At 43.6% G+C, this 26991-nt stretch overlaps 2 protein-coding genes and 1 long non-coding RNA gene across 16 annotated transcripts in view; 2 read left to right on the top strand and 1 right to left on the bottom strand.

The window, feature by feature from the left end:
- The window catches only part of SNX10 (sorting nexin 10), a 61283-nt gene extending 48276 nt beyond the window's left edge, over nucleotides 1-13007 (top strand). For all 4 annotated transcript variants that reach the window (XM_053260247.1, XM_053260244.1, XM_053260243.1 and 1 more), the window contains 2 exons: nucleotides 10571-10786; nucleotides 11215-13007. In XM_053260247.1, coding sequence (XP_053116222.1) covers nucleotides 10571-10786; nucleotides 11215-11296 — 298 coding nt within the window. In that variant the 3' untranslated portion in view covers nucleotides 11297-13007. The remainder of the gene's footprint in view (nucleotides 1-10570; nucleotides 10787-11214) is intronic.
- Nucleotides 10066-14725, bottom strand: LOC128329308 (uncharacterized). Its single transcript, XR_008309615.1, has 2 exons — nucleotides 14604-14725; nucleotides 10066-10728 (listed from the first exon to the last, which is right to left on the bottom strand). It is a non-coding gene; the product is annotated as an uncharacterized LOC128329308 (long non-coding RNA).
- A 179-nt stretch (nucleotides 14726-14904) lies between these two features.
- The window catches only part of LOC128329305 (uncharacterized), a 262592-nt gene continuing 250505 nt past the window's right edge, over nucleotides 14905-26991 (top strand). For 7 of the 11 annotated variants that reach the window (XR_008309611.1, XR_008309612.1, XR_008309610.1 and 4 more), the window contains exon 1: nucleotides 14905-15042. The gene's annotated coding sequence lies outside the window, so the exon portion shown is untranslated. The remainder of the gene's footprint in view (nucleotides 15043-26991) is intronic. The other 4 variants (XM_053260234.1, XM_053260238.1, XM_053260239.1 and 1 more) reach the window with 3 other exon arrangements.

The following is a 26991-nucleotide window of genomic DNA, read 5'->3' as shown; positions in this document are numbered from 1 at the left end:
TTCTTAGCAAGTAATCGCTCAAATGGTCATGCTCAGAGTTACATGAAGCTGCCTTATACCGAGTTAGACCATTGGTCTGTCTAGCTTAGGAGAACTGAACTGCTATTTGCTGTTCCATGTATCTGCAGGGTGTCTAAGAGACACCCGTTTTCAGTATCTGCTGATTAGAAATGGTTAAAACCCATGTATCTGCAGTTCCTAGAGGGCCGGAAGTGACCCCGGAGGTCACTTCTGCCTGCTATTTTGTCTGCAGGAGCCATTTTGTGACTCATTTCTTTTTTAAAAAACACTTTTGCCGCGGCTTTTCATACTTTGGAGGGACATTTTCTCCTGGGCACACGGGGGGATTCCTTGACACATGCAGACCCTGCGGAGCACGCCACATTAAAGGTTTTTTTAAATCCATTTTTTGTTGTTTCCCCTCCACTTGGGAACCTAACCCCCGCTTACCCCATAGCCGTAATGCCTCATTACTTGTGGTAGTAGGCGAGGAACGGAAACCCCGTGAGTAACCAGGTTCTCCTGTGTTTTCTGCACTTACGGGCACTGGTTTCAGGCAGCCCTTCCTGGAGATGTCGGGGATTGAACCTAGGACCTTAATGCAAGGCAAGTGCAAAAATGCCTATTCTTCCCTGGATCAGCAAAACGGGAGGTTAGGAGGTGCACCTAAATTAGGAGGTACACCTCCCCAGTGCCCAAACTTCCATGGTGAGCAATGGATCCTCCTGTTGATCCATGCACTGCTCTCTCCACTCCCATCACTTTCAGCCAGCTGCTGGTAAAAGGAAAACTGTAAAGGAGCAGGTGATGTCTCTGCCTGTCACTCCACTTATGAGATGGTATCTGTGGCTCTGGCTTCATATGTATATTTAAGTGCTGAGTCCATGTGCCTGTGGGAGAGAGGAGAGTACATTCCTGTGTTTGCTAAACTTTGACACAGGTGCTGGCTACTCGTTATCTGCAGCCCTGCCACCCAGTTTCATGTATCCGCAGTCAGGCAGTGCAGACCCAATCTTGTCTGCAGTTTTAAAAATAGGCAAAATTCATCTATCCGTAGTTCCTGGGTGGCCAGAAACGACTTCCGATGTCATTTCCAACCACCATTTTGCAGGATGGAACCATTTTGTGGCTCTTTAGGGAAAAAAATTCCTGCAATCTTTCATGGAAAAATGGAGGAATCAGGGGTTGGGGGTATTACTGGACCGCTGGAGAGCATGGTACAGTACTTTATTTCACTTATTTCTACCCCTTCCCACTTTTTTAGCCTCTTTTTAACCTTCAGGAACCTAACCCCCATTGACTCAAAGTCTCATTATCCGTGGTTTCATTATCCATTGTTGTAGGTCAGAATGGAACCCCCATGGATAATGAAGGCCATCTATATATATACAATACCCTGGTGGGCTCTAAACACAGCCCTGCTATAGGGTTTTTCTTAGGCCAAGGGATGCAAAGGAGCGGGGTCTGGAGTCTGGGTTGTGCTTAAGAAGCCAATGTGGCATTAATTCACTGGCCAACATCTTAACTAGCACTGCACATATGCAGCGCAAATAAGTGTGTATAAAATGGACATGATCCTGCTGCTGAAATGCAGATGTTTGTGCGGGTGGGTGGGGGGATATTCATCTCTCCTCTTCCCCTGGAAGTGCTCTGCGCAACGTGCAGACATATATCTGAGGGCTGCACAATCCTCAGGGACATATTTGTGTGCTGCACATAGTGCTTCTGGGGGAAGGGAAGATCAAGATAAATGAATTTGCTGTCCCCCACAAACAACTGCACTGCAGAAGCACATCCACCGCACATGTGCATCTTTTGGCTGCACATGTACAGTGTCGGTTAGGATGTTAGTCACTGAAGGCATCCTCACAACATGAGCTGCCTGGCTGCTCCAGTTGTGGGTAGCTCACCTTTTCTACCTGGCATTTTACTGAGATCATCTGTGTAATTGCTGCTAGGTAACTGGGCCTGCCCCCCTGGCCCACCCACATTTTGGGCAGCGAGCTGGGAGGAAAGAGTGGCCACACCTACTGAGAGCAGCCACTCTGCTGCTCATGCGGGGCACACTAGGATACAGGAGGACTTCCTCCTCCTGATCCCAGCTCGAGACTCAGCCACAGCAGTGCTCATGTGGGCGTGCAGCTGTGATGGCCACCACTCGTCTGGGCGGGGAGGCAGGAGCTGGCCTGCCTTCCCCCACAGCCCTCCCGAGCCCTGCTTCCAAGATTGTGAACAATCTTACTGTGTCTGAATACAACTCAGTGGGGAGGATAGGAGCAAAGGAATGAATCTCCTTGCCCTCTTCCTGCAAATCTTGCAGACTCTTACTGGTATTTCTTCTTACTGATCACCTTTGGTGCCATTTCTGGCAGAAAGATGGGCTTTCCAAACAAAATTCTACTCACACAGATTCTACCCTAAACAGGGCCTATTTCTTTTCCATTACATTCTACATCGCTTGAAGGTCTTCCTGGCATGTACTTGAAGTTTCTTTGTGCTGCTTTTTATATTGCCATACATCATTTCATAGAAAGGGCTTCCTATATATACTCACACTTGCACGCATATACTTAACTGTGTGTGTGTGTACATGTACTTACATACATACATAAGGGGGAATGGAGTCGCTGTTAGAGTAGCCTGTATTTCCCGAGAATTCCTGTGCCATTCAATAGAGGGCACTAGAAGACTGGCTGTGCTTGCTTATTTCTGTAGGTTTGATTCCCTCCCCCCACTTTCTTCTGTCATGATATGATGTAAATGGGCTGAGTAAATTTGTTGAAAACAAAATCAGAGTGTTAACCTTCTGCACACATGCAGGCGTGCATCTGTCACTGTATTGGGTTACAGAAGATACAGGAAATCTTTAGTTAGGATTAAGTTGCGCGGCTCAGCCATATGTTCTCCTCCAACAGAACAGTGTGTAATATCCCTAATAAAATCATCTTGAAAAGAACCAGATTTTGGCCTCTGTCCAAGCAAGACAAGCCACATGTTTTGCCTTTATTAAAAAATACTTGCTTTAGCTGTGGGAGGAGAAGCACATTCTGCATCTCGCATGCTGAGCCTCTCTGAATGGTTTAAAGTAAACCTCTTGGAGACTGCCTTATGAACACCTTGTGATGAATTGACACGTTTTTATGGTCTCGCGTACCGGCAAAGATTAGGATCATGAAAAGCCTCCTGCATGCAAATACTCCCAAGTTTAATGCTAGCCAAGGTCCTGACCCACAGATACTGTATGTGAAGCTGTCAAGTGCCTCTGAGCATGTACAGATTTGTCTTCTCCCTCACCACTGGAACAGGCTTCTGTACTGGAAAGTATAGCAGCTAGGCAGAGCTGAGCCCTAACACCTTTACACTCCCTCCCTTTTAAAGAAGAAATGCACTGTAAATACTTGAGTAGATTATATCCCTGTTCAATAACTGAAACTGCTTGTTAAAAGTGTTGAATAGCAGCATAAATCAAGCTCTTGAGGATTAACTCTAATTTGTAAATTAAGAGTGCATGCTGAAAAGTTGCTTAATGTGGATCATTTACCTCTTAATGTCTTTTAACTATCCTGTTGTATTCTTAGGTGGAATTTTTTCTCTCATGTTCAGTTTACTTTTATTAGTCTCTTGGTTTTTCCTTTCCCTCTGCTTTCACACCTGTGTGTTTCTTGCTTTGTGATCTTAAATTCATTGGAGCTGAGGGTCCCTTGTTCTTATTTTTTTTGTTTTAAAAGAGAGGTTTTCTCACCTTTTTCCTTAAAAAAAAAAAAAAATCTAAATCTTTGCGTATTGACAGTGGCCGTCAATGGCACATTATGCAACCTCTGTGTTTCCAACCTGCTGGAGCTGCTGTACACACAAAAGGCAGCCCTGGGAGTTATTCACATATGGCTTCACGCTGCAGAGTACACTCACAGCATTAAAGGAAGCAGCCCCTCCCCTCTGCGCTTGGGTTTCCTTTTGGTGCAGGTTCACATTGCATGCCTCCCTGTTTTCCTTCTAGCCAGTGGGGGAGGGATTTCTAAAGCCTATGTCTGCATCCCTAAAAGAGTGTATCCCTCTTATCATGTTAATGATTCTATGTCAGTGCCTCTCCCTGTTTGCACCCGAATTTTTCAGAAAAACTCCTTAAAACCAGCACTAAAAAAAACCCCGGAAATACATAGAGAGAAGCTAGAATTCGGAAGACAAAGCCCGATTTGTGTGTGGACTGCTTCCAAGGATCTTGAATGGACTTCTCGGGGTATGTCTGGCTGGTGTCTCTTCCGGAGGAGATTCGGGGTAACAGCCCCATCTGTAAAGCCTCCTGGTGATATTATGGATGCAAGCAGTTATGCAGCTACTTGAAACAGCACTTAGGCACTTGCGTTCCACTACTTCTATTGGAAACAATGGAATAGTGCTGCAGTAGTGCCCATGCTCTGTTTCAAGTCATTGCGCAACTGCCTGCCTCCATAATAGCCCCAGGGCTTTCACATGCGCAGTAGCCCAGCGGGGTCAGAAATAGTGACATTGCATTGTGCACCATGGTGTGTTCCGTGCACACCCCTAGCATCAGCCACTGAAGGAATGGTGTGCTAGGGTTGGATAGGGTCAGTTGCCCTCTCCGTGATAAATAGAAGAGATTCGCCACTTTAAAAGGTGCCTTTTTAATGAGTTAGCAGGGCGTGACTGCTGAGTAAAGTTGGTTAGCTGACTGCTAACTTCTCACTGCCACCATCACTGACAACACAATTTATTTAACTTCTTTTTATACCGCTCAAAACTTGCGTCTCTGGGTGGATGCAAGGAAGCAAGCTGCACTTGTCGGGCCCCCCTATCTGTGTGCCTGCATCACGTGGCTCTGCAACCTGCTACTGAAGCAGAACCTCCCCTCTGGCTTCCCCATTGGATGGATGGTCGGTAGGCTGCCGGCAGGGGAAGGAGACCAAGGAAGCGTTGCTGCTTAAGAGAGCAAAGGGTTCCGAGTGAACAAAACGTTCCAGCTGCTCCCCAGAACTTTGGACACCACAACAAATGGGGGGGGGGCATTTGGTCCCCCAAATAGTCACATGTCCTCTATAAACCCTACCTGAACCATTCGTCCCCTCCCCTCCTTCCTTAATGGTGATACAGCCGTTGTGGTTCTCTGTACTTCCGCCTCTGCCACAGAAGGAAGTCAGGTGAAGCAAAGGCTGGCGTCAGTGTTGCTGCTGCCTGCCAGGATTGTATCTTGTGCCCCAAAGGTAGCCTGCTTGGGGCAACTCAGTCTAGGCTGTGCTTTCCTTCCATCGGTCAGACCATGTTGTGACACGTAGTCCACCGATCTCCTGTCCTGTCTAAAGCTTTCCAAGGCCAGGCCCCACGAGAGTCCTATACACTTGAGAGTACAAAGAATCTCAGTAGTGGTGGCTTTCCACTCAGTGCTGCTGTGGCAGGTCAAGCTAGTCTCCCCTCCCCACCCCGGGGACACCCTTGGAGGATGGGCCCAGCAGTCCTGTGCTGCCTCCGCTCGCCGCTCCACTGGCTTCTTTCTTTCGTGCCCTGCCTCCACCACCAGTTATTCCCACAATGCTCTAAGGCTCTGCACACGATCCGTGTGTAGAGCCAAAAGGGGGTTTGTGGGGAGAGCGGGCTTGACCCTCCCTGGGCAGCTGGATCGGCCACCCAGGCAGCTTCCTGGCTCTGTCATGGAGCCAGTTGGGGCATTGGGGTTCGGCGGCCTCCTGGTCCCCAGGAGTCCCATAAGGCACCGTGTGAGTTTGTGGTGCCTTTTGGGGAGCCTCCCGATGCTGGGAGGCTTCTTGTCATCTCCCAGTCGGGCGGCTACTCGTATGTTGTTGCAGCGCAGAGCTGCGGTGACATGTGACCATTTAACCCGCTTTTTGGGCGCAAGAGTTAAAGCTGTGGGCTCACCGCCAGGAGCTGCATGACTCCCGTTGCTGCACACAAGCAGCTGGAACTGGCCGGGGCTCCCTTAGCCCTGTTCCTGCTGCTCGCGAGAATAGCTTCTCTGCTTTTTAAACTACTGACCATTACTCTGTCCTGCTTTCTGCAGCTGCCATGCCTCTGTCAAGAGTCCCTCCCAGTCTTGCATTGGCCGCAAGTTAGGGATGATGGTAGTTGTAGTCCTACATCTGCAGAATGGCCCGAATTGGTCAGCCCTGTTGTAAAGGATCGATTCTTTTAAACTATTCTTTCATCAGCTACTGGTCTTCTCTGTCCTTTGAGCAAAACGGATGGCTGTCTCCACCTACTCTACTTGGGTTGCTGAAAGCCACACTGCCTCTGGGCTTTGTTCCTTTTAGTTTCCCTTCCTTCTGGGACCATCTCCCACTGAACTCCCCGGACTTGTCCATTCTATTTGCTTTTCTGTCTCTAGGAGTTGTGTGAGGGTTCCCCCCTCTTAACCAAAGTTATTTTTCACTTTTCTTGCAAACTCTTGTTTGCAGCCATTCTGTGCAAGAGAGTGCCATTCTCTCTCAGCAGTTAGAATGTTTCTGAACATTCTATCTGTCATCAGCATCAATATAGATTATGGAAGGGCATAAAGAGAGGGCTCCTTCAAGGCATGTAATCACAACTAAGTTTTGATTAGCGATAAAAACTAGTAACAGCCTGAACCAATGCAGAGTTAGTCATGGCTAAACCCATTTGAGTCAGTAGCATGACTAACTCTGCATAACACCAGCTGCATATTTTGAAGGCTGCCTATAATGTTCCCCTGGTGGCTCATCATCACCTTATGAAACTTTTTGACAACTGGAAACAAAATCAGAATCCATGTGAAATATGTCAAAGGACAAGGTAGAACAGAAAAAAATTGTTCTGCTAAGTTATAGGATCTGTTGGCACAAAAGGCAGATGTCAGGTTCCTAGCAAAGGAATTTGAAAAGGTTAAGGGCACATGTAAGTGAAAAGAGGATAGAACTATAGCTCAGTGGTAGAGCACATACTTTGCACGCAAGAGGTCCCAGGTTCAATCCCTGGCATCTCCAGGTAGGGCTGGGAAAGAGCCTTGCTGTCAGTTGTATTTGACAGTACTGACCCAGAAGGACTAATGATCTGACTCTGCATAAGGCTGGCATCTATATTTCAACTGACAGGTTGGCTGGCACATGTTTATGTTTCTTGTTACTCTTGAGCATCTTTCTAATTTGTTCTTTCTGGTCTTTTCAGTCTTTTAACCTCCAGATGGCACTATTAAGCAGAAAAGAGAATAACTGTAAAATAATGAGTCCAATGTAAAATAAAACTGGAAATTAAATTATAGCTGCAGGGTGTGTGTGTGTGTGTGTATGTAAAGGACATTAGCCTTGAGGTACTGATCAACCTGTACTCTTATCACTTTTGTTTGCTGTTCCCATGTGTTAGGTTACCAGCAAGTTAATAACAGTGCTTCAGCAGTTCAAGGTTTAGCAGAATTGCACTGGACATGAAATAAAGCTAAAATGAATTTCTGTCTAATATCATTGACATTAGTGCTCATTACTTTTGCGGTGCAATGCCTCAAACCATCAAAAATCAATTTTAAAGATTACCCATTATTTTATAAAGGAAAATAAAATACATTTCAAACAGCAACATAGCAGTAACTATAGTGTAATCTCATGAACAGTTGCTTAGGTTTTAGCTGAAAATCAAACTACTAAAGGCACTACAGTAAAAAAAAAAAAAATCTCTGCAAAGAACTGTACAGTATGCATGCTGCTTTCAATAGTAAGGCTTTTCTTACAAGACTCTGTTAAAAATATCCATGCCAGCACTGTAAAATGTTAATGGTCTTGTTGATCTCAAAATTAGAAAAGAAAAATTAGTGAAATGTATGCATTTTTTTTAAAGGAGGATGGGTATATTCATGTTCTTAATCTAATTTTTTTCTGCAGAATTCTTTTTGCTAGATTGCTTACCTTATTTGTTGTTTAGGATATCCTGTGTACCAGGAGTCAGTGTGGGTCATGATTTCTCAAACTGAAGCTTATTCATGGAAACCATTGCTTCTGGCAACAAATTGAGTATGTTTCTGAGTTCAGGATTAGGGCACAATCTAGTTACAGTCCACTGCTTTTGATGGGAGAAATGCAGCACAATCCTATGCATGTTTATGGCTTGTAGTCCCAGGAAAGTGTTCATAGGATTGCAGCCTAGCAAGACCATTGACATTTTCCCATTTAAAATGCTTACGTTTGGTTATTGAATAATATCAGATAACTTACATGGATTTAAATGTGATGATAAGAAAAGCACCTATATTCTGCCAAAAATAAAAATAAAAATCAGTAATAGTAGTTGTGGGGGGGGAGGGGGGGAGTATAAAGGGTAGTCTCATAATTAAGAGAGGATAAAGTCAATTGTTTTGTGAATGTTGCTACCTGCAAGGTGTGCCCTTAGTGGCGAAGTCAACCAGTCAAATCATCAACCTCCAGAGCTCCTGTGGATGCTGAGATTCTTTATGCATTTCATTCCTGAGGACAGCTCTCCATGCATGTGGCTGGATAATGTATTAGAAGCATAGTTGTGTACATTCTATGCACATGTTTGCATTCTCCTTGAAAACTATAATTTGTCCCACAATTGTAATTTTCATGTAAAAAGAGAAAGCAAGTTACTATTCTTCTTGGTTGTAGTGAAAGGCCTGGAAACATTAGGGGGCAGTATGTGGGGTAGGCAAAGCAGGACTTTTAGAGGGCTGGGTTTCAGGGTCTTGCACAGCTCCCTGTTTCTGTCCCACGGCTCCTTATTTTCTTGCCCCATCTCCTCTCCCACACTTCCAGGAATAAGAATATACATATGCAGGCTTCCTTAACCTTTCTAAATTATTCTGGTCTGAATCCAGACTAAGCTAGTTATGACTAAGCACCATTGAATTAAATGAGGCATGTTAGTCATGATTAATGTTAGTCCCATTAATTTCAGTTACTTAGTTTAAGTTCTGCCCGTGGTGTATAGAATTTGACATTTCTCTTCAGATCATACACTCCTCACCATCCTCGCTGCAAATATTGTAGGAGAAATTTTCAGTGTTGTCTCTCTTTATTGTTCTGATAGGCTGTGAGGAACGAATGACACTTCATACTATATACAATATGTGATTCTAACAGAGTTTAAGTAACACTTAAAAACACTGCCCATTTTTAATAGGTTTAGTCTAAATGTGGTTTCTTTGAGACAGAGGACCAGACTGTTTTGATATTAACCTCCATTTTTGGAGTGGTGGCAGCTTTAGTTGTTCCTATTACATTGATGGCATCGCTTGTAGGAAAGTATCAATAACTTCATGCCAAATATAAATTGTGTCCTGAAATTCTTTACTCTGGAAAAGTAGATTTTAGAATTTTGATTAAAGAAGTATTGATGGTTAGATACCATGAACTAAGTCAATGAATATGAATTCAAACAGCAATGCCTAAGCTGTTTTGCTTGTTGGTATATTAAAGTATTAGTTTAGGGCCTGATGTAGCTGGGCTCTCTGGAGCAATTTACCTGTATAAATGTGTCTAATTCATTCTGGTTCTAGAATAGCATTAGAAATAGGGTTGCATTATTCTGCCTTTCCAAATCTGGGTGCCTAATTTGCATATTATGTAAATTGGCTTGAAAATAATTTTGAGCAGAATAGTGACTGCACGTTTTGCTCCATAACTCTGCTTCTACAAGGGCTAGAGCTTAGCTTGAAAGAAAGAAAGAAAAAAAGAAAGGGAAGGAAGGTGAAATCCAGGCAAATCTGGGTGGGCTAAGTAATCTGTCTGAGATGCTTAAAATCCGGCTGAAACCCGAAATTCCGGAGCGGCGGGGCATGGCAACTCTATTTAGAAAGGATATATTTTATAACTACAGAATGGATGGTGTTGTATAAACAGGATAGTTCTGGATTTTTAAAGCTACAAAAGATAAATTTGTTAACTTTGAATAGAGTTTATTCTACCTGCTTATTTAATGGTATTAAAATGTTTATGCTGAATGGAACACTTTTCATTTTAAAATTACATGCTGCACTTTAAAAAATGAAACGAGAGGTTCCCTCCTCTCAATTTTCTAAAATTATTTTTCAAACCTTGGTAAAACAAAGTCACATAATAATTGTACATGGCATGTAGTGTATACACACACACAAAATACCAACATTTGTATTTGTTCAGATAAATAATTTCTGTTTTACACAGGCATTTGAACTTGCATAGCAAACTTTGTATAGTACCTTTTACTTTGATGTGTTTTTTTAAAAATAAAATGTATACAAGGTTATTGATTGTGAACCAGTTTCCATAACAGGATGTTATCCCCACCACCAGCTCCCTCAACCCAGTCAAAAAAAGTAATTGATCCACATGGTAGAACAGATGGTTAAATTGGGAGGGGGGGAGTGCCCTTGGAATTATTCTTATAACAGATGTTCTTAACTATTAGCTTCATGTTTTTACTCACCTAAAATTCAAAATAATTTAATAAATAGCACATGCTCAATCATGTAGTATTTATACTGCATTCAAAACTGCATTAGGTGTAACTTAAAGATAATATTTAGAAGTGAGATAATACTGCAAATATGATCTTGGAAAGCAGTTCAAATTTCTGCTTGCTTTTTTTTTTTTAAAAGGATCCTCCAGTGTCCAGTATTGCTTTCAGACAGTAGACTTCACCTCTTCATACAAACCCAGCTATGTCCAGACGATATTGAGGAATGTGTATCCGGACGTACTAAATATTCTGTTGCTGATGCGATCCACGAGTTTGCCAATTTGAAACGACGGTTTCCTGTGGAACATGAAGAGAGGAAAAATGAAGAAAATTATGCAGATTCAGATTCTGAGAGGTTACTTCCTTACTTTCTGCTAAACACGCACACAAGATAATAAACACACTTCACTTTTTTGTTGTTGTTGATGCAATACTAAGATAATGAAAAAATTAATTGACTGAGATTTTATTGAGCTGTGACAGCTCATCATAGAAGTCTTCACATACACCTCCACACTGAATTAATGAATGCAGTAGAAATTCAATTATCTGCATTCTGATTATGTGAATTTCATTTAGTCAGACTTGAATTATTCGCGTTTAAATTATCTCGCTAAAAAAATATCCAACTGCACTCCAAATGGCTAATTAAAAGTCCAAATTTCCTGTCTCTCTTTTGTGACTGGGGATAATTAAAGTTCTCCTCTGTTACTCAGGCTTTGAGTGTGTTGTGAAAACCAATTTCCTCTCTTTCTCTCTTTCCCCCCGCCCCCTTCTCTGCAGTTCATCCTCAGGGCTTGGACACAGCAGTGATGATAGCAGTTCACACGGACGTAAAGGAAGCACAGTTCCTGAAGAACCCTGAAATATCATTTGTATATTGCCACCGCTGAAATGACAGAGATAGTTTCTATCATGGTTGAACGTTACATGTTACACAGACGTATCACCTGCCAGTTGCCAAAACACGTCTCTTTTCCATTTTCAGAACAGTTTGTTCACTCATTCATTGTAATATGTACACATTTATAGCCCTTATACTATTGAGTAATACAAATACTGCCTGTAGCTAGACACCTGAATAAATGAGATTTCTTGTCATGATTCTACAGAGCTTACTGTAAGGAGCAAAGAGAATGCTTACCAATATATTGGAATATCTGACATCTGGAAATTTACAAAATGTGCTATCATCTGGCATTTTAATTTACAATACAGCTGTCGTTCTAGTATGATGATAGTGACACTATTCTAGTGTATTATAGAAACCAAATGATTATCAAGTCATAACGAATACAGAAGAATAGGTGACCAAAAGGCTTTTCTAGCAAGCACACTGAAAGAGTAACTTTTCACCTAAAAGGAAACCTTGGGTGAGGTTCTATAGCCATTGCAGCAGGTCACAATCCAGTGCAGAGTTAGGCATGCTTAAACCGACTGAATCCAATAGGTGTAGGGCACGCCTAACTCTGTGCTGAACTCAGGCCACAGGCAATAGTATCTGGTGTGGGTGTGTCAAGGCCCGCCAACAGCATGTGTTTGTAGATACTTTTTAAAACTAATTTTTAAAAGTAACATTTCATATAGAAATATAGCAATCAGAATTATGAAAGAAGGGATCATTTTAGCCAGCAACAGAAATAAACTTCTGTGGGACCGGATGGAAGTTTACTGCTTATTTGAAGTATATTTAAAGTAACTAGCTGGTTACCTCCATAGATACATTTGTGTATGCTTTGACTTCTCCGGCACTCCATCCAGAATGCATTTACTTGGAAATAAGCCCCATTCAAATCAAGTAAATGTGTTTTCAGGACGAGTTGGGGAGAAGAGGCAACTTCTTTGAACCACTGTTTTGTTGTTTTCGTCAGCTTTTACACAAGATAAAACATCAGAGTGTCTTGGAGTTCATGTTGTCACACTGCACAATAATATCTAGTCTCAATCACTGATGTCAACTGTTGGAAAATGTAATTAAAGCTGCTGTAATTGTTGCCATAAAGTGAACGAAAGACATCCAACAGGAATACTGCCTAAATCAGAGAGGGTGAAATATGTACTGAAATATTTTTGTTTACTTTAAAATTATGTATCTGTGCTCATTACTGTTAATTTGAAGCAACTGTGCACTTTACATGTTAGAGTCTGCTTATACTCAGTACACTGAGCCTAAAGCCCTCTCTCTCCCTGCAGTGCAGTGCCACTTATTTATTCATGAGTCCGTGATTTAGTTATTTCAGCCTGAGGAGCCTGAAGTGAAGCAAATGTAAGGTTTGGGGTAAACTTTTTCAGAGTTTCTTAAAGCAGTTCATGTGTATTACTGTTAGCTTAAAGTTTGTTTTGTATTGTTACATAGTAGTATGTACTTCTTGTTCAGTCTAGACAGCTGTCACTTTCTCTTTTCCAACATTTTTTCTATATCAAATACTAGTGAAATACCTAAAATATTGAATATTTGATGTTTACTGTTTAATACATCCAAAGTGTTTGTATTGTCACATCTCAAAATAAATCATTTTGTATGTAAGCTTTTCCTTTTACTTAAATAGCAGATGTTGATTTGATTCATTTAAAAATAATAATAATTGTGGTCCTAGTTTTTATTCCAGTACATTGATTTCTAAAAAGGTACCAAGAATTCTTAAGTTTCCCACTTCTGGAGTCATTTTTACATTTATTTACTCCTTAGTTTTTTCCCTATTTCTCTGTTTGTAACAATAGTTCTCATTTTGTCTTTTATGACAAATATAAACTCTAGCTGAGAAAACAGGTAAGTAATTTCCCAAGTTTGTTTCCATTATTTTGTACAGGTAATCAACTGTCCAAAATGATTTCTGTTCTATATCCTTTGATAAAGCAAAAAAGAAAATTGTATCTTAAAACTTTATCTTCTATACCTAAGAAAATAAGATACTTCTTCCTTCATGCATACTGAAAACATGCTTGGCGCAACATACCCTTTGAAAGAAACATTTAAAAGTTCTTATTTTAAAATAATACTTGGGGTTTTCCCCCCAGCAGCATCATGCACACTTGTGTATAAAACACAATTGCACACACAATTATCACTTAACAGAGAAAGTAAATGATAATTGTGTGTTTGAACGCTATAGTAATACTACCAGAAATGAATAATAGTGTCTTCCTTCATAATAGACAAGTATTTTCACCTATAAAAGAATACTTGTTTTAGCCATAATGCATCTCTTTTTGCTTAAGAGAGTATATTGTAGTGTATTCCAATATAACGTTGTGGATCTTTTTAGCAAGGCCTAAACCTAGATTAACAGGAAATACCACTGCTTTTAAAAGATTTAATTAAACTGCTTGTTTGCTCCGTTTGAACAGATCACATTTCACTGAATTATATAATGGCAATGAAATAAGCATCTTCCTCAGTTCACCAGCATTTCCGAGACCTCTTTGGAATATGCAATAGTTTTCTCTATACTTTTTATTTGGAAATTCTTAAAACTGCTGTAGCATCTATATATGAACACAGTCTGCCTGTCCCCCCCCCCCTTTTGCATAATTCACGCTGATCAGAAATAACTTCACAAAATAAATCATTTGTTTGACATTGCTCCGTATATCCGTTCTAAAAAATTGGTTAACTACAGTTCAACATCAAAGAGAAAATACCAAAAATACAACTGCAAGAAGCAGTAAAGTGGGGAGGCTCTGTTTTTGCATGTCTCCAACTTCCAGAAAGGCTTTTCAGAGTAACCCTTTCCCTGCTCTGTGCTGCTGTGACTTAAGAAACATGCGCGCATCGACAAGCAAACTTCCACCAATGCTCCTTGGCCCAACTTGAGCTTTCCCAAACTCTAGAACTTTTCTTCCTTATTGGTTGGCTCCTTCAGGTGGGGTTTGGGTTTTTTTTTTTTGACAGTTGACTGATTTAGCAACGACCGATCTGATGCTTCAAGCGTTGCCCCTCGTTAGACGCTGGAAGGTTTCACGTCTACCTTCCCCCTCCCCTGCCTCTTAACTTTTCGGGGGGAAACCACTCACTATTCATCTGACTTCACACCAGGAGCAAAACGAGGACTGCAAGGAATGCCTAGTCATCAGCAAGCCTCCCTCCTCTGCCCCCGCCCCGCCCTACCCTAAGCTTTTACTCCTCCAGGCAAGCTTTGCACATCTAGAGTTGCAGTTTGCGGGTTTCTTACCTCAGGGCCGTGATCCACTCTTTAGCCCCCCCGCCCTTCCACCCCCACATGCTGGACTTTTTCCTGCAGCTGCAAGTGCACTCTGAGCGGCGGGAGTGTGCAAGGCGCTTGCTCAGCAGCTCCATCCCTCCTCCTCCTCCTCCTCCTCTCCTCCCTTCGCTGGGAGTCTGTGTGTTCCAGGCGCCCTCCATGTGCCCAAGCTCTGCTGGGGGCCGTTTGTCAGCTGGAGAAGGCAGCCGGCCTTGATCCCGTAACCCATAGCAACGGCCCAAATAAGCACGGGGACGGGAGCAGAGCCGCCGGCAGCAAAGCAGCGAGCCCCTAGCAGGTCTTCCGAGCCAACAGCCCACTCTTCAGCTCTGAAAAGGACCACCAGAACAATAACCCGAATAATAGGTGGTTTTCCCCTTCTGAAACCACAAAGGCAAGGAAGAAGAAGGTACAACAGTAGCATTTGCTCTAAGCGCAGCTCGGTGTAGGAGATGGATATATGCAATTGGCAATGATAGGGTGTGGGCCCCCCCCCCACTTTTTTTTTTTAAAGGCGTTGTTTGTCTATTTGCAAATAACCCCTAATTTCCTTCCCCTCCCCCCACGCTCCACCCCGTCGACACACTGCGGATGCATGCAATGAGAGAGACAGGAGGGGTCTGCACAATGTTAGGCAAATATGCTGTTGCAAGGCGGAGGGAGGGACGCGGGTGGGGGGAGAAGGACATTCCCAGGCGCCGACTTGATGGTCGGCTTTTGTTATGCAAACGCCCAGGCTGCCGGCTGTCGCTGATCTGTGCAGACCGAGGTTGTCAGATGACTTCTGAAATAAGGGGTCAGCGGAGCTTTTGGAGCTCATTGTCCACCCCACGCCTTCCCTTTATGCGCTTTGCAGCAGCGATGGGAGCCGAAATGCTGTGAGAGGAGTGGGCAGCGGCGGCAGCAGCACCATTATGTGAAGCTGGATTTTTCTGCATATGCCATTCTGGAATAAGAGCAGGGGGCTCCTTTAAAAGTAGGGACGCGACACCTCTCCAGGCTGCCTGAAAAGCAAGGGACACCACTTTCAGAAGGGCAGCCATGTTGGTTTGCTGTGGTAACCCCCCTAGGGTTGCCAACAACATTTCATTGCCAGAAGGAGGGACACAAGTTTGTGGGCGCTGGCTGGGGGCTGGGAGGTGTATGCAGTGGTAATCCAGAGGCTGAGTATCATTGACGTATATGTGATTGCATTATATGCTATTGAATAAATGAGGGACAAATGCCGTCCCTATAAGGATCAACATGAGTCCTGAAATGAGGGACATCCTGCGTACTGAAGGACAGTTGGCAACCCTACCCACCCCCCAACAACCAAAATCAAATCTTTATTGTGACAGTCATTTCACCAACAACCGTCCAAGACACCTTAAAATTGACCAATATGTTGCAGCTTTTGTGGACTGCAGTGCACAGAACCATCCTTGTGGAGCTGAATTGTTCTTGAACCAGGAACAGTAGTCAATGCTGGAATTTCAGGCCCTCCCTTTAGCTGCCTTGTAGAAGGCTATCACGGATACTTTGCCAAAAATTGAAGAAACCAGGCTGTGGGGCTTGTGGGATTTCCTACCTTTCCCCCATAGTCTTAGCATTGCGTTGAATAAGATACTGCCCTATAAGATACAGAATATGTCGCTTTAAAATCAGAGACTTTCAATAACCCTCCATTTCTCAAACACTTCAGGGGAGCAGTTGGTATAACACTTTAAAAATGGTTAAGAACAATGGATCGATCACTTTCAAACTTGCAAAATGCTTACAAGCTGTGTTTTTTTTCTGACAAGCACGTCAGGTCATGTATAAAATTGGTGGTGGGGACTAAGGTGAGGCCCTATTTGCACAGTATGTGCAGTACACACATACTGAGGAGAGCTGGTCTTGTGGCAGCAAGCATGACTTGTCCCCATAGCTAAGCAGCGTCTGCCCTGGTTGCATATGAATGGGAGACCACACGTGAGCACTGTAAGATATTCCCCTCAGGGGATGGAGTGCTCTGGGAAGAGCAGAAGGTTTCAAGTTCCCTCTCTGGCTTCTCCAAGATAGGACAAAATTTTTTATTTTTTATTTTTTTTAATAGGACAAGATTTTTTTATTGAACCAACAAACTACCGAAGCATACAGTACATTGCCAGAGCACAATTATATACAAAGTGGTTGTTTGTACATGATATATGTACAAAGATTTACACACAAGAATTTGGAAACACACAAGTTATGAAGTATATGCAGGTAGTACTGTAACTTGCGGGTGGGGGATTACAAGGCACATCAGGTAATCGGGGGGGGGGGTTTTACATCCGACGTCCATTTCCACAATTTGTCCCATTGCTGTTTAGAAGAGATACTCTTGTCTTTTTGCACATAACCATACAAACTTTTCCAGAAGAGATTTACTGTCTCATCCACGTGAACCTCTTGGTCGCGTCTTCCCTCCCTATTCCTATGCACGAGCATTGCATAAATGACATACAAGTTTACTAACCTGATTACGAGAAGGGGAACGTTCCAATTCCCTAGTATGGGGGCACCCGTTCCGTCCCGTTTCCTTGAAGGTTTCTTTCTGGGACCTCGAAAGGAGGTTCTATCGCTCAAACCCGAGGTTAGTTCTTCCCAAGTCTGTTTTTCCAAATCAGGCGAGATTCCTGCCTGCAACCTTGGAGAAGCCGTTGCTAGTCTGTGAAGACAATACTGAGCTAGATAGACCAATGGTCTGACTCAGTATATGGCAGTTTCCTATGTTCCTATTATGCACAATATACATGCAATCTCTGTACAGCATATGCATGTACAGTTACCCCCACATTATGTTCAATGCATGTATAGCAGTACACTTCCTATCTGTACCCTGCAGCTGAGGCATCTGTATCCAGGTCCAGGTCCACTTTTAAAATGAATGCATGTACAGCCATTTGCACAAAAATATGTACATGCCCATAAGCCTGGTTTTGTTGTTAGGGGCTGTCACAGAGTGGCTTCAGCCATGGTCTCAGAAGTAGAGTGGAGGGAGTTAACACACTCCATTCCTCCTCCTGTTCATTTATTTTCAATCTGATATGAAAGGCCTCCAGAGGCCTCAGGTCTTCCCTCTGTGAGGTCCACCTCATCCCTGGCCACCACTGGGCTAAATAGAGTGGTGCAGCCCGCACACCCCTTCAAATGCCTTCCAGTTGTGCACCCCCTCCTCAAACCTGATCCAATAGCCACTCTGTCTTGGGTGCCAGGAGTCGAAATTGACTTGACAGCACATTCGATTGGTAGTAGGCACCACTACATCCAGCAGCAGCAGCAGCTGCTGCTGCTGCGAATCCCATAGTTTAATTAACATGGGGTGCAAAGAAATACAGTACTTCCTTTTGTCTGTCCTGAATCTCCCAACATTTCAACAACAAATATTTATATGCTTTTTAAAAAAAAGTTTCTAAAGTGGTTTACATAGAGAAATAATAAATGAATAAATAAATAAATAAGGTGAATCCCTGTCCCAAAGGACTCACAATCTAAAAAGAAACATAAGATAGACACCATAAAGAGAGAATCACCATGTTAAAAAGGTGCCTCTTTGCACAGTTAGCAGAGATTTAGCAATTAGCAGGGATTAGCATTTAGCTTCAACTGATGACCCTTGGTTCTAATAAGATAAGAGAAGGAGAAAAATTTCCTACACCATGCCTAATTTTATACACCTCTATCATGTCCACTTTACTTGTCTACTTTCTAAATTAAAAAAAGACCCATACTTTGTAGTCTTTCCGCATAGGGAAGTCCTCATAGGATCTACTACCCTATGGACGCTGTCCATATAATCCTGGTAATCTGTGGAAAAATTTTGCTGCTCGGTTTAATTTGCCTTCTAGAGAGGCAAAATAAAGTTATTGAAAATAACTACCTTAAGCACTTATTTTTTGTGCTTTTTTTTCTCTACAGTCTTTTGAAAATAAATAATATAAATGAAGTGGGAGTCCATGGGCAATACTTGAGGATCTGGGGAGGTCCATAGCTTCAAAAAGGTTCAAAACCATTGTTTCGGTTTGAAAAGTCACATTTCTCTACATGCGCACACTGCAAGTCAGAATCTGTGCAATGGTCAAAGCTGTCTGTGGCTAGCCAGGCTCTTGTGCTGCCATGCCTGCAATAGTCCTTCCTCTTCTCTTGCTGCCTGTCATTCACAGTAAACAACCAGGAGACGAGAGATGGTCTTATGGTAGCAAGCACAGCAACCTGTCCCCTTAGCTAAGCAGGGTCTGTCCTGGTTGCATATGAATGGGAGACTTGCTGTGTGAACACTGCAAGATATTCCCCTCAGGGGATGAAGCCGCTCTGGGAAGAGCAGAAGGTTTCAAGTTCCCTCCCTGGCTTCTCCAAGATAGGGCTGAGAGAGATTCATGCCAGCAACTTTGTAGAAGCCGCCGCCAGTCTGTGAAGATGATACTGGGCTAGATAGACCAGTGGTCTGACTCAGTATATGGCAGCTTCCTATGACCCTATGCTCCTAACTTGCTGACTATAATGATAGACATGCACCCCAAATGGAAAGTAGCGGGAAGGTGTCTCAATAAACTGATGGATCAGGGATTCTTAATACAACATTTACACAAATTGTGCTCCTCTGAGATAGGTCTTCCATGCCAGTGTACTTCTAAAAAGAAATGGTAGGGTACAACTAGTCTGTGAAGGAAACTAAACAGTACAACTAGTCTGTGAAGGAAAACCACAAGCGGCACTCCTCTAATTCTAGATATGGAAGGGCAAATAGTAGCTACTTAGTAATGGGGAGAAATTCTGTGTATGCCTAGAGGTTATATTGTTTGTTTTTACATTGATATCCCTGCTTTTCCTCCAAGGAGCTGAGAGTAGGGTACATGGCATATGTTTATAGTCATAACATCCCTGCGAGTTAGGTTAGGCTGAGAGATAAATGACTGGTCCAGAGTCGCCCTTTCATGACTTAATGGGGATTTGAACTCCGGTCTTCTGGTTAGCCCAGCCCTAACCACTACACCACACTGACTCCTACCTGCACTCTCTCCTCATGGGTTCAGATGTTCCTTATACCTTGAAAACAGCTTTGGGGTTGTATGCTACTGTATGTTGGCTTTGGAGGAAAGTGTAGTATGGTAGATGATGCCAGTCTTAAGGCACGGTGGTTGTCAATGTACACCTGCCAAGGCTTCCGCCTCTTTCTTTTTTATGTAAAGCAGCTTGCAATCATATAAGGTTGCTGTTGAGCAGAGGCATCATAATTCCTAGCAAGCACATGACTGCAGCAGAAAGGGCCGATTCATGCTTCACATGGTGCAAAGCACGTCCGTGGCAATGTCTCTAACTGTCTTCAGGGATGCAGGAAGATGAGCATGTAATGTGTGGTCTGCTGTATCCCCAGATGCAGTTCCCCATTGAAATAGCTACTGGGTCACACATTATGTTATCCATAAGCTAACATGGTGAGCCAGCCCTAAGCAATGCAAAAGCCAAAGTGTGGTAATACCCCCTTTTAAGACTAGCCAAACTGAAACAAAGTGCTGAACAGCAAGCTTGTGAGTTCTCCAGAGCTCTTCATCAGGTTGGATGTGGCAAAAAGGAGGCAGAAGGGGTGGGGAAATCAGATTGTGGCTTCTGGGTTTTTTCTAATGTACCATCAATGGCTGTCTACAATTTTTGTTCGCTCTGGAGACAGCCCTTAATGGATTCCAAAGTCTGGGGCAGCCCCCTGGACTACAGTGCTATTCTGTGGAGTGGAATTAATATTATTCTAAAGTCGAATAGCTAATTTGCTCAGCAAATGTTGTTTCCTCTAGAGAGTGTTCAGTGTCTCTCTCCCCACAAATTACAGCTAGCTGTTCTTTGGTCTTTTAAAAACGTATTAAGGCACGGCTGCACAACAACTTTGGGTCTCCTGCAGATGTTGGACTACAACTCCCATCTTCCCTGTTTGACCACTGTGGCTGAGAACAATGGGAGTTCTAGTGCAAAAACAGCTGGAGGGCCAAAATAGTCCAGCCATGTGTTAAGACCATGATCCATCTCTGTGTGCATGGACCAGAAATTTCCTGTTGATTTCCCTAGAGGTAAAGGTAAAAGTTGTGCCATCAAGTCAGTGTCAACTCCTGGCAACCACAGAGCCCTGTGGTTGTCTTTGGTAGAATACAGGAGGGGTTTACCATTGCCATCTCCCACGCAGTATGAGATGATGCCTTTCAACATCTTCCTATATCACTGCTGCCTGATATAGGTGTTTCTCATAGTCTGGGAAACATACCAGTGGGGATTCGAACCGGCAACCTCTTGCTCCCTAGGCAAGTTACTTCCTCGCGGTAAACCTTGCTCAATTTAAAAAGTACTTTAGAAGTTTGACAACAAGGAGATGAAAGCAGACAGACTAGATGGGAAAATGCTTCTGTGTGCTTATTTATTTCTAGCACCCTGCTTGCCACCTTGCTGGATTCGATCCCAAATCTCTGCAGTGGGGAGCAGTACTCTTCTGCCTAGTATGTGTATGCCGTATATTCTCCCCCCTCCCCCTCTGTAGCAAAATATCTACAAGGCTAATTTTCCTCATTATTTTTGTGTAGTGAGTTCTGGACATTCCTCCAAGCAGGAGAGCTATAGTATTTAAACTTGTTTCAGAAATTGTTAGTTTTCAGATGTGGTAAATTTTGATCTTGCCACAAGGGGGCATATTCAGATGAACATTTAACTGCAAAAATGACTGGGGAAAGGGGAAAAAAAAGAACCCTTCATGGTGTCTTTCCAAGAACAGATGTCGCAATCAAGCTTTCTCCCCACTGGCCAAATATTCTAGAAGGCTCTAGATATTCAAAGCCACTGCAAATCTAGTAGCACGACTTATATGTCCTCTTCAAAGGTCCCCTATTTTCCACAACGAACGATCGACTTAGCCATTAAATGTAATCAGTTGCTATAGAAAACCCGGATGGACAACATAGTGTGTCTCCCCACCCCCCCACCGCTGCCCTGTTCAGTGAGAGATGCTTATTTTCAGATTGGCGAGGGGAGGAGGATATTTCTAGGGTCCCATTCAACTAACCTCTCCCTCCCTGAATGCACTGCAATGCTAAAGCCTTTAATTTAATTTTTTTTTAACAAAAGCAATTACAGAAAAGTGCAAATCCAATGCATGACATTTAACATTTGGCTGTGGCAGCCGGGCTGCGCTTAAATGGGGGCTTTTCTGCGGAACAACAAGAGCCAAAAGGCCTTGTGTCATGGAGTAATGTAAGACACAATCTCGCCTGAAAATGCACAATGAATCGGGAAGGATTTATGTAATTAATTGACCAGTCTTAACCTGTTATCGTGATGTAAGGAATTTGGAACTCATTAATTTGGGCTCTGACAGATTTCATATTAGAGCTGGCAAATATGGATTGAGCTTCTTATTCATGTAGCAGCTGGAATTTCCATGACAGTGAGGATTAGTGAAGAAGACCTATTGCTGGAGTCAAACTGCCTCTTTTGTAATCAGCAGTCCTGCTCTGCATTAAAGGGATAATGGGAAAATGGAGCAGTGGGGGGAAGGGACATTACCCTGCCGGTGGAGGGAAGGATGGCAGTTCTGCTCGCTGTGCTAATATTTATACTGAGCACCAGCTTTTGCAGTTGAATGAAAACATTAATTGCAATCAGTGAGGGGAAACTCTTTTGAGACAAAAGGAAAGGAGAAAAGGCAACCTTGTTGGGGCCTAGTATTGTGGCTCAGCCTTGATGCGGCTTCTTCTTATTTTAAATCATGGATTTCGAGGTTAATCTCTTTTCATGAGCACTTTGAAATCATAGCCTTGGTGAAACAAAGAAAATTTAGTCAGAGGAGTATCCAAGAGGTCAGTTGGTATAATTGTTGAATTATACATGCACATGCATAGAAATGTGACTCTGGGCATACGAAGCTGCCTTACCATTGGTCCATCTAGCTCAATATTGTATACACTGGGGCCATTCACATGACCGGGCAGGTGAGGTGGGGGCAGGGGGGAAGGCTGCTCCAACTCACCTTCCCCCCAGATGATCACAGGAAGCCTGCTGGGAGCACAGACTGACTGCACTCCCAGAGGATCGGTGCTGCACCACGCAGCGTGGTGCTCTAGGATGATGCATCCCGGCCTCCAGAAACCCCACAGTGCACCACGCCGCCACAAGCATGATGCATTGGCAGGATTGCCCCATCAGACAGGCACTCTAGGTGCTCATCAATGTGTCTCCTCGGGTTTCATGGAGCCCGAGGAGACACACGAGCCAGGCAGCTGGGTTAAGGGAGTGCTTGCTTCCTTAACCTCGGCTTAGAGCTGGGCTTGGGAGTGGGGTTAGGCTGGGTGGGAGTGCCAGGATCCGTGCAGATCCCAGCGCGCCATATGAGCAGACTAGCCCAGGCTAGGCTGCTCGTGAGAACAGCTTCATTGTCTAGTTGTAGCTCTCCAGGTTTTTGGATCGAGGTCCTTCCCAGCCAGAGATTGAACTGTTCTACCACTGAGCTATAACCCCTCCCCAAGGGAATGGTGTTGCTTGAGTGCAAAGTTTTTTTTCTGATTTGAGTGCAACATTATCAGCCTAGACAGGTGTCTAATATTTCTGGACTCACTAAAATGTCTTGATTTAAACAACCAGAAAGTCATGACGAATTTTATCCTTTTAAAGCAGAGCAAGATAAGAGGCAGGTTCCGATACGTCATCCTACTTGGCTATGAATTTAACTGGACTAGAAGCAGCCTGTGTGTTTTAGGGTGGTGGTGATTGGGCTGTGGTAATCCACACTATTGCTTTGGGAATCTGATGACTAATACAGTTTGGCTGCCTACTGTAAGAACCAGTTTGCTTCCACTATGTTGCATACATACATTCATAAATAAAGCTGCTGCTGCTGCTATCATCATCATCATCATCATCATCAAACATTTTATATCCCACTCTTCCTCCAAGGAACCCAGAGCGGTGTACATAGTTAAGTTTCTCCTCACAACACCCCTGTGAAGTAGGTTAGGCTGAGAGAGAAGTGACTGGCCCAGAGTCACCCAGCAAGTATCATGGCTGAATGGGGATTTGAACTCAGGTCTCCCTGGTCCTAGTCCAGCACTCTAACCACTACACCATTCACCATAAGTTTCCAAGGAAAATAGAGCATTTAGTACTGCTCCGAAACATCTTGCTGCTTGCAGGTGTGCAGACACTTCCTCCTGGGAATAAGAGGCATGAAAGGTGGTGTGCTCCCTGGGTTTCCCCTCCTCTCCCTGTCCAGCTCTCCTGGGGTAAAAGATACTGAGATCTTCCTGAGCCTGCTATCCATATCTGGGTTGAATGAGGGGTACAGATAGAGTATTTAGTTAGCTCCCATGCCCTGTTCAGGCATTCAGGGAAGTGGCACAGTATATGCTTACATGTGCCAAAAGTGGGCCGGAAGTCCCACCCTGACCGTCACTCACTGCCTCCTCCATCCTGCTCACAGTTATGCCACTGTTTGTCTGAAGAAGCAAATTCTGTATCGGTGATGGTGGGTGCTTCTGTGATTGATGAGGCTGGGGCATCCAGCCTCCCAAATCATGGAAGCTTGTGCCATTGGCTCCTCAGATGAACTTCGGCATCTCCGTGAGTGGCACAGTGAGTGATGGGCCAGGGTGGGACTTCCGACCAACTTTTAGCATATGTAAGTGTGTACCACACCGTTGCTCCGAATGTTGGAAGAAGGCTGCAGTTTCAGATGAACCTAGTGCTGCTGATCACATGTCACTTCTTAATAATTGCTCTAGCCTCCATTTACAGTATAAGAACGAGGTTGATTTTGCTGTGTGTCAGTTAGCATGCCGGCCTTGCTGGTAGAAGAATGAAAGGACTTCAAGGAAAAGGCAGTAACCGACAGAGTAGCTTGTACATCGTGCCTGTATGTGTAGCATCAAAATGATTTTCTTCTAGGGAAGCTTGTGGTGGTGTTGCAGAGTTTGCTAATGTCAGTAAATGTTATTGTCAAACTGCTGTCTGAAAGGAGATTTGTGTTGCTGAGCAGGCTCAGACTGGCCCACAGGGCATATTCCCTATATGCACCCAGCAGTAGTGAACACTCTCACCCTTTATTTCCCATTCTACCCAAAACCCGGCATCGTCCCCACATACATTCCACCGCCCTCTCAGTGCCCCCAGTACAGCCCTGTTGCTGAGCCACTGTTGCAAAGATATTTGGCAGCATCCAGTCCAAGCTAGTCATGACTACACACCATTGAAATGAGTGAGACAAATTAGTCATAAGTAACTGAATTTAATTGACTTAAATTGATGTTTAATGTAGTCTGGATGCTACCCACTGAGCAAAAAGACATCTTTTAAAGTGGTGATTCTCTTATATTTAGCAGGGGGAGAGTAACTGGCCCTATCCACCCCCAGCACAACATCCCTCCAGTGGCTGTTGCTGGTGTCTGCCTTATGTTTCTTTTTAGATTGTGAGCCCTTGGGGATGGGGAACCATCTTGTTTCTAAGTAAACCACTTTGAGAATTTTATTGAAGAGCGGTGTATAAATATTCGTCGTCATCGTAGTAGTAGTATAGTCCAATTCGGAAGTCTTGCTCACTGAAATATTCCTCCTCACTGACACGACACAAGTATTTCCATGGTCAATGCTCCTGGGGAGAAGAGAAGCAGGAGCCAGTACCCCACACCTTGCCACAGTCATCCTAGGTGAGATCTATTTTTAAAATAGCCACACCAGATAATACCAGCCTAATACTGCATCAAACCATTGGTCCATCTAGTTCAGTATTGTCTACACTGACGTTTAGCAGCTCTCCAAAGTTTCAACCTGGAATGCCTCTCTTGGTGATGCCAGGGATCAAACCTGGGGCCTTCTGCATGCAAAGCAGATGCCCAACCACTGAGCTATGACCCCATCACTATGTGATGTGAGAGTCCTGTTAACTCCCCCTGCTAACTGGACCAAGAGACACCTTTTTAATGTGGCGATTCTCATTATTTAGCAGGAGGAGAACAACTGGCCCTATCCACCCCCAGCACAGCACCCCTCCAGTGGCTGTTGCTGGTGTCTATCTTATGTTTATTTTTAGATTGTGAGCCCCTGGGGACAGGGATCCATCTTATTTATTTATTTTGCTATGTAACCCGCTTTGGGAACTTTAGATGAAAAGTGGTATATAAATGTTGTTGTTGTTGTGATTGGAACTTACAAGATCTTTTTCTTTTTCAACTAGCAGCTGGGTGGGGATATGGACTGGGATGTGTGTGTGTGTGTGTGTGTGTGAGAGAGAGAGAGAGAGAGAGAGAGAGAGAGAGAGAGAGAGAGAGAGATGGAGGTTAACCCTTCCCCCTGTGTCCAAATCTGTGTCCAATTTGCTATTAGCCACTGTGATGAATACTTACAGGCACAAATGTTCTACTCATAAGTTTTCTCCTCTGTCTCTAGAAAATTTGATTACACGTAACTTGAAGAATCGGTGTAGGGGGAAAGGACTAGAGCCCACTCCATCTGTAGCATGGCCCCAGTCCAAGTCGGGATCCCTGCGGCTTTTCTTTGAGAAAGAAAACTTTGTCAGAGTTCCAGTGTCAGAATTCACGTGTCATGTCTGATTTTAGCCTAAGAAATATCTTCTTTACTGAACCATCTGGAAGTTCTGATATTAGGAAGACTGTAACATGGCTCTCATTCTCCTCATTCAAATTGGTTTGTGTCGGAGAGTAACATCAAGGTCTAGAGAAGAGAACAAATACTTGCATGTTGCTACTGTAAATATAAAACTGTCGCCATATGTATCAATCACTCAGGCTTGTCCCCTGCTCTATCTCAAAGCTTTGTAATAGACTAATGTTTGAAGATGCAGCAACATCGCAATTTACTTGTGAACATAGGAGCGTTTGGGCAGCAATTAGGTGGACAGGGTTAAGTAGGAACATTTCTAATTTTGGATGGATTTTTTCTGTGTAAAATTAATGTGCCATTTGTACAAAGATATTTCTAAAGGGTCTCCTCCTCCTCCTCCTCCTCCTCCTCCTCCTCCTCCTCCTCCTCCTCTATAACCACTCCTACCACCCATGTACATGGCACTTATAAAGCAGATGAGAGGACAAGTCTCTGCCCCAAGGGCTTACAATCTAGATTTTAAATAAATACATAAATATGTAAGTTTAAAATTAATCTATCATTTGCCTTGAGCTTCTGAAATAGGATAGGGTCTAAGCCTGAATGGGGATGAGGCCATAGCTCAGTGATCGAGCATCTGCTTTGCATCCAGACAGTTCCAGGTTCCATCCCTGGCATCTCCAGGTAGGGCTAGGGAGACTCCTGCCTGGAACCTTGGAGAAGTCACAGCCAGTCAGTGTAGACAATACTGAGCTAGATGGATAAATGG

Source organism: Hemicordylus capensis, chromosome 6 (genome assembly GCF_027244095.1).
Source record: "Hemicordylus capensis ecotype Gifberg chromosome 6, rHemCap1.1.pri, whole genome shotgun sequence".
In the NCBI taxonomy this organism is placed as follows: domain Eukaryota; kingdom Metazoa; phylum Chordata; class Lepidosauria; order Squamata; family Cordylidae; genus Hemicordylus; species Hemicordylus capensis.
This window is presented reverse-complemented; position numbering and strand designations above follow the sequence as displayed.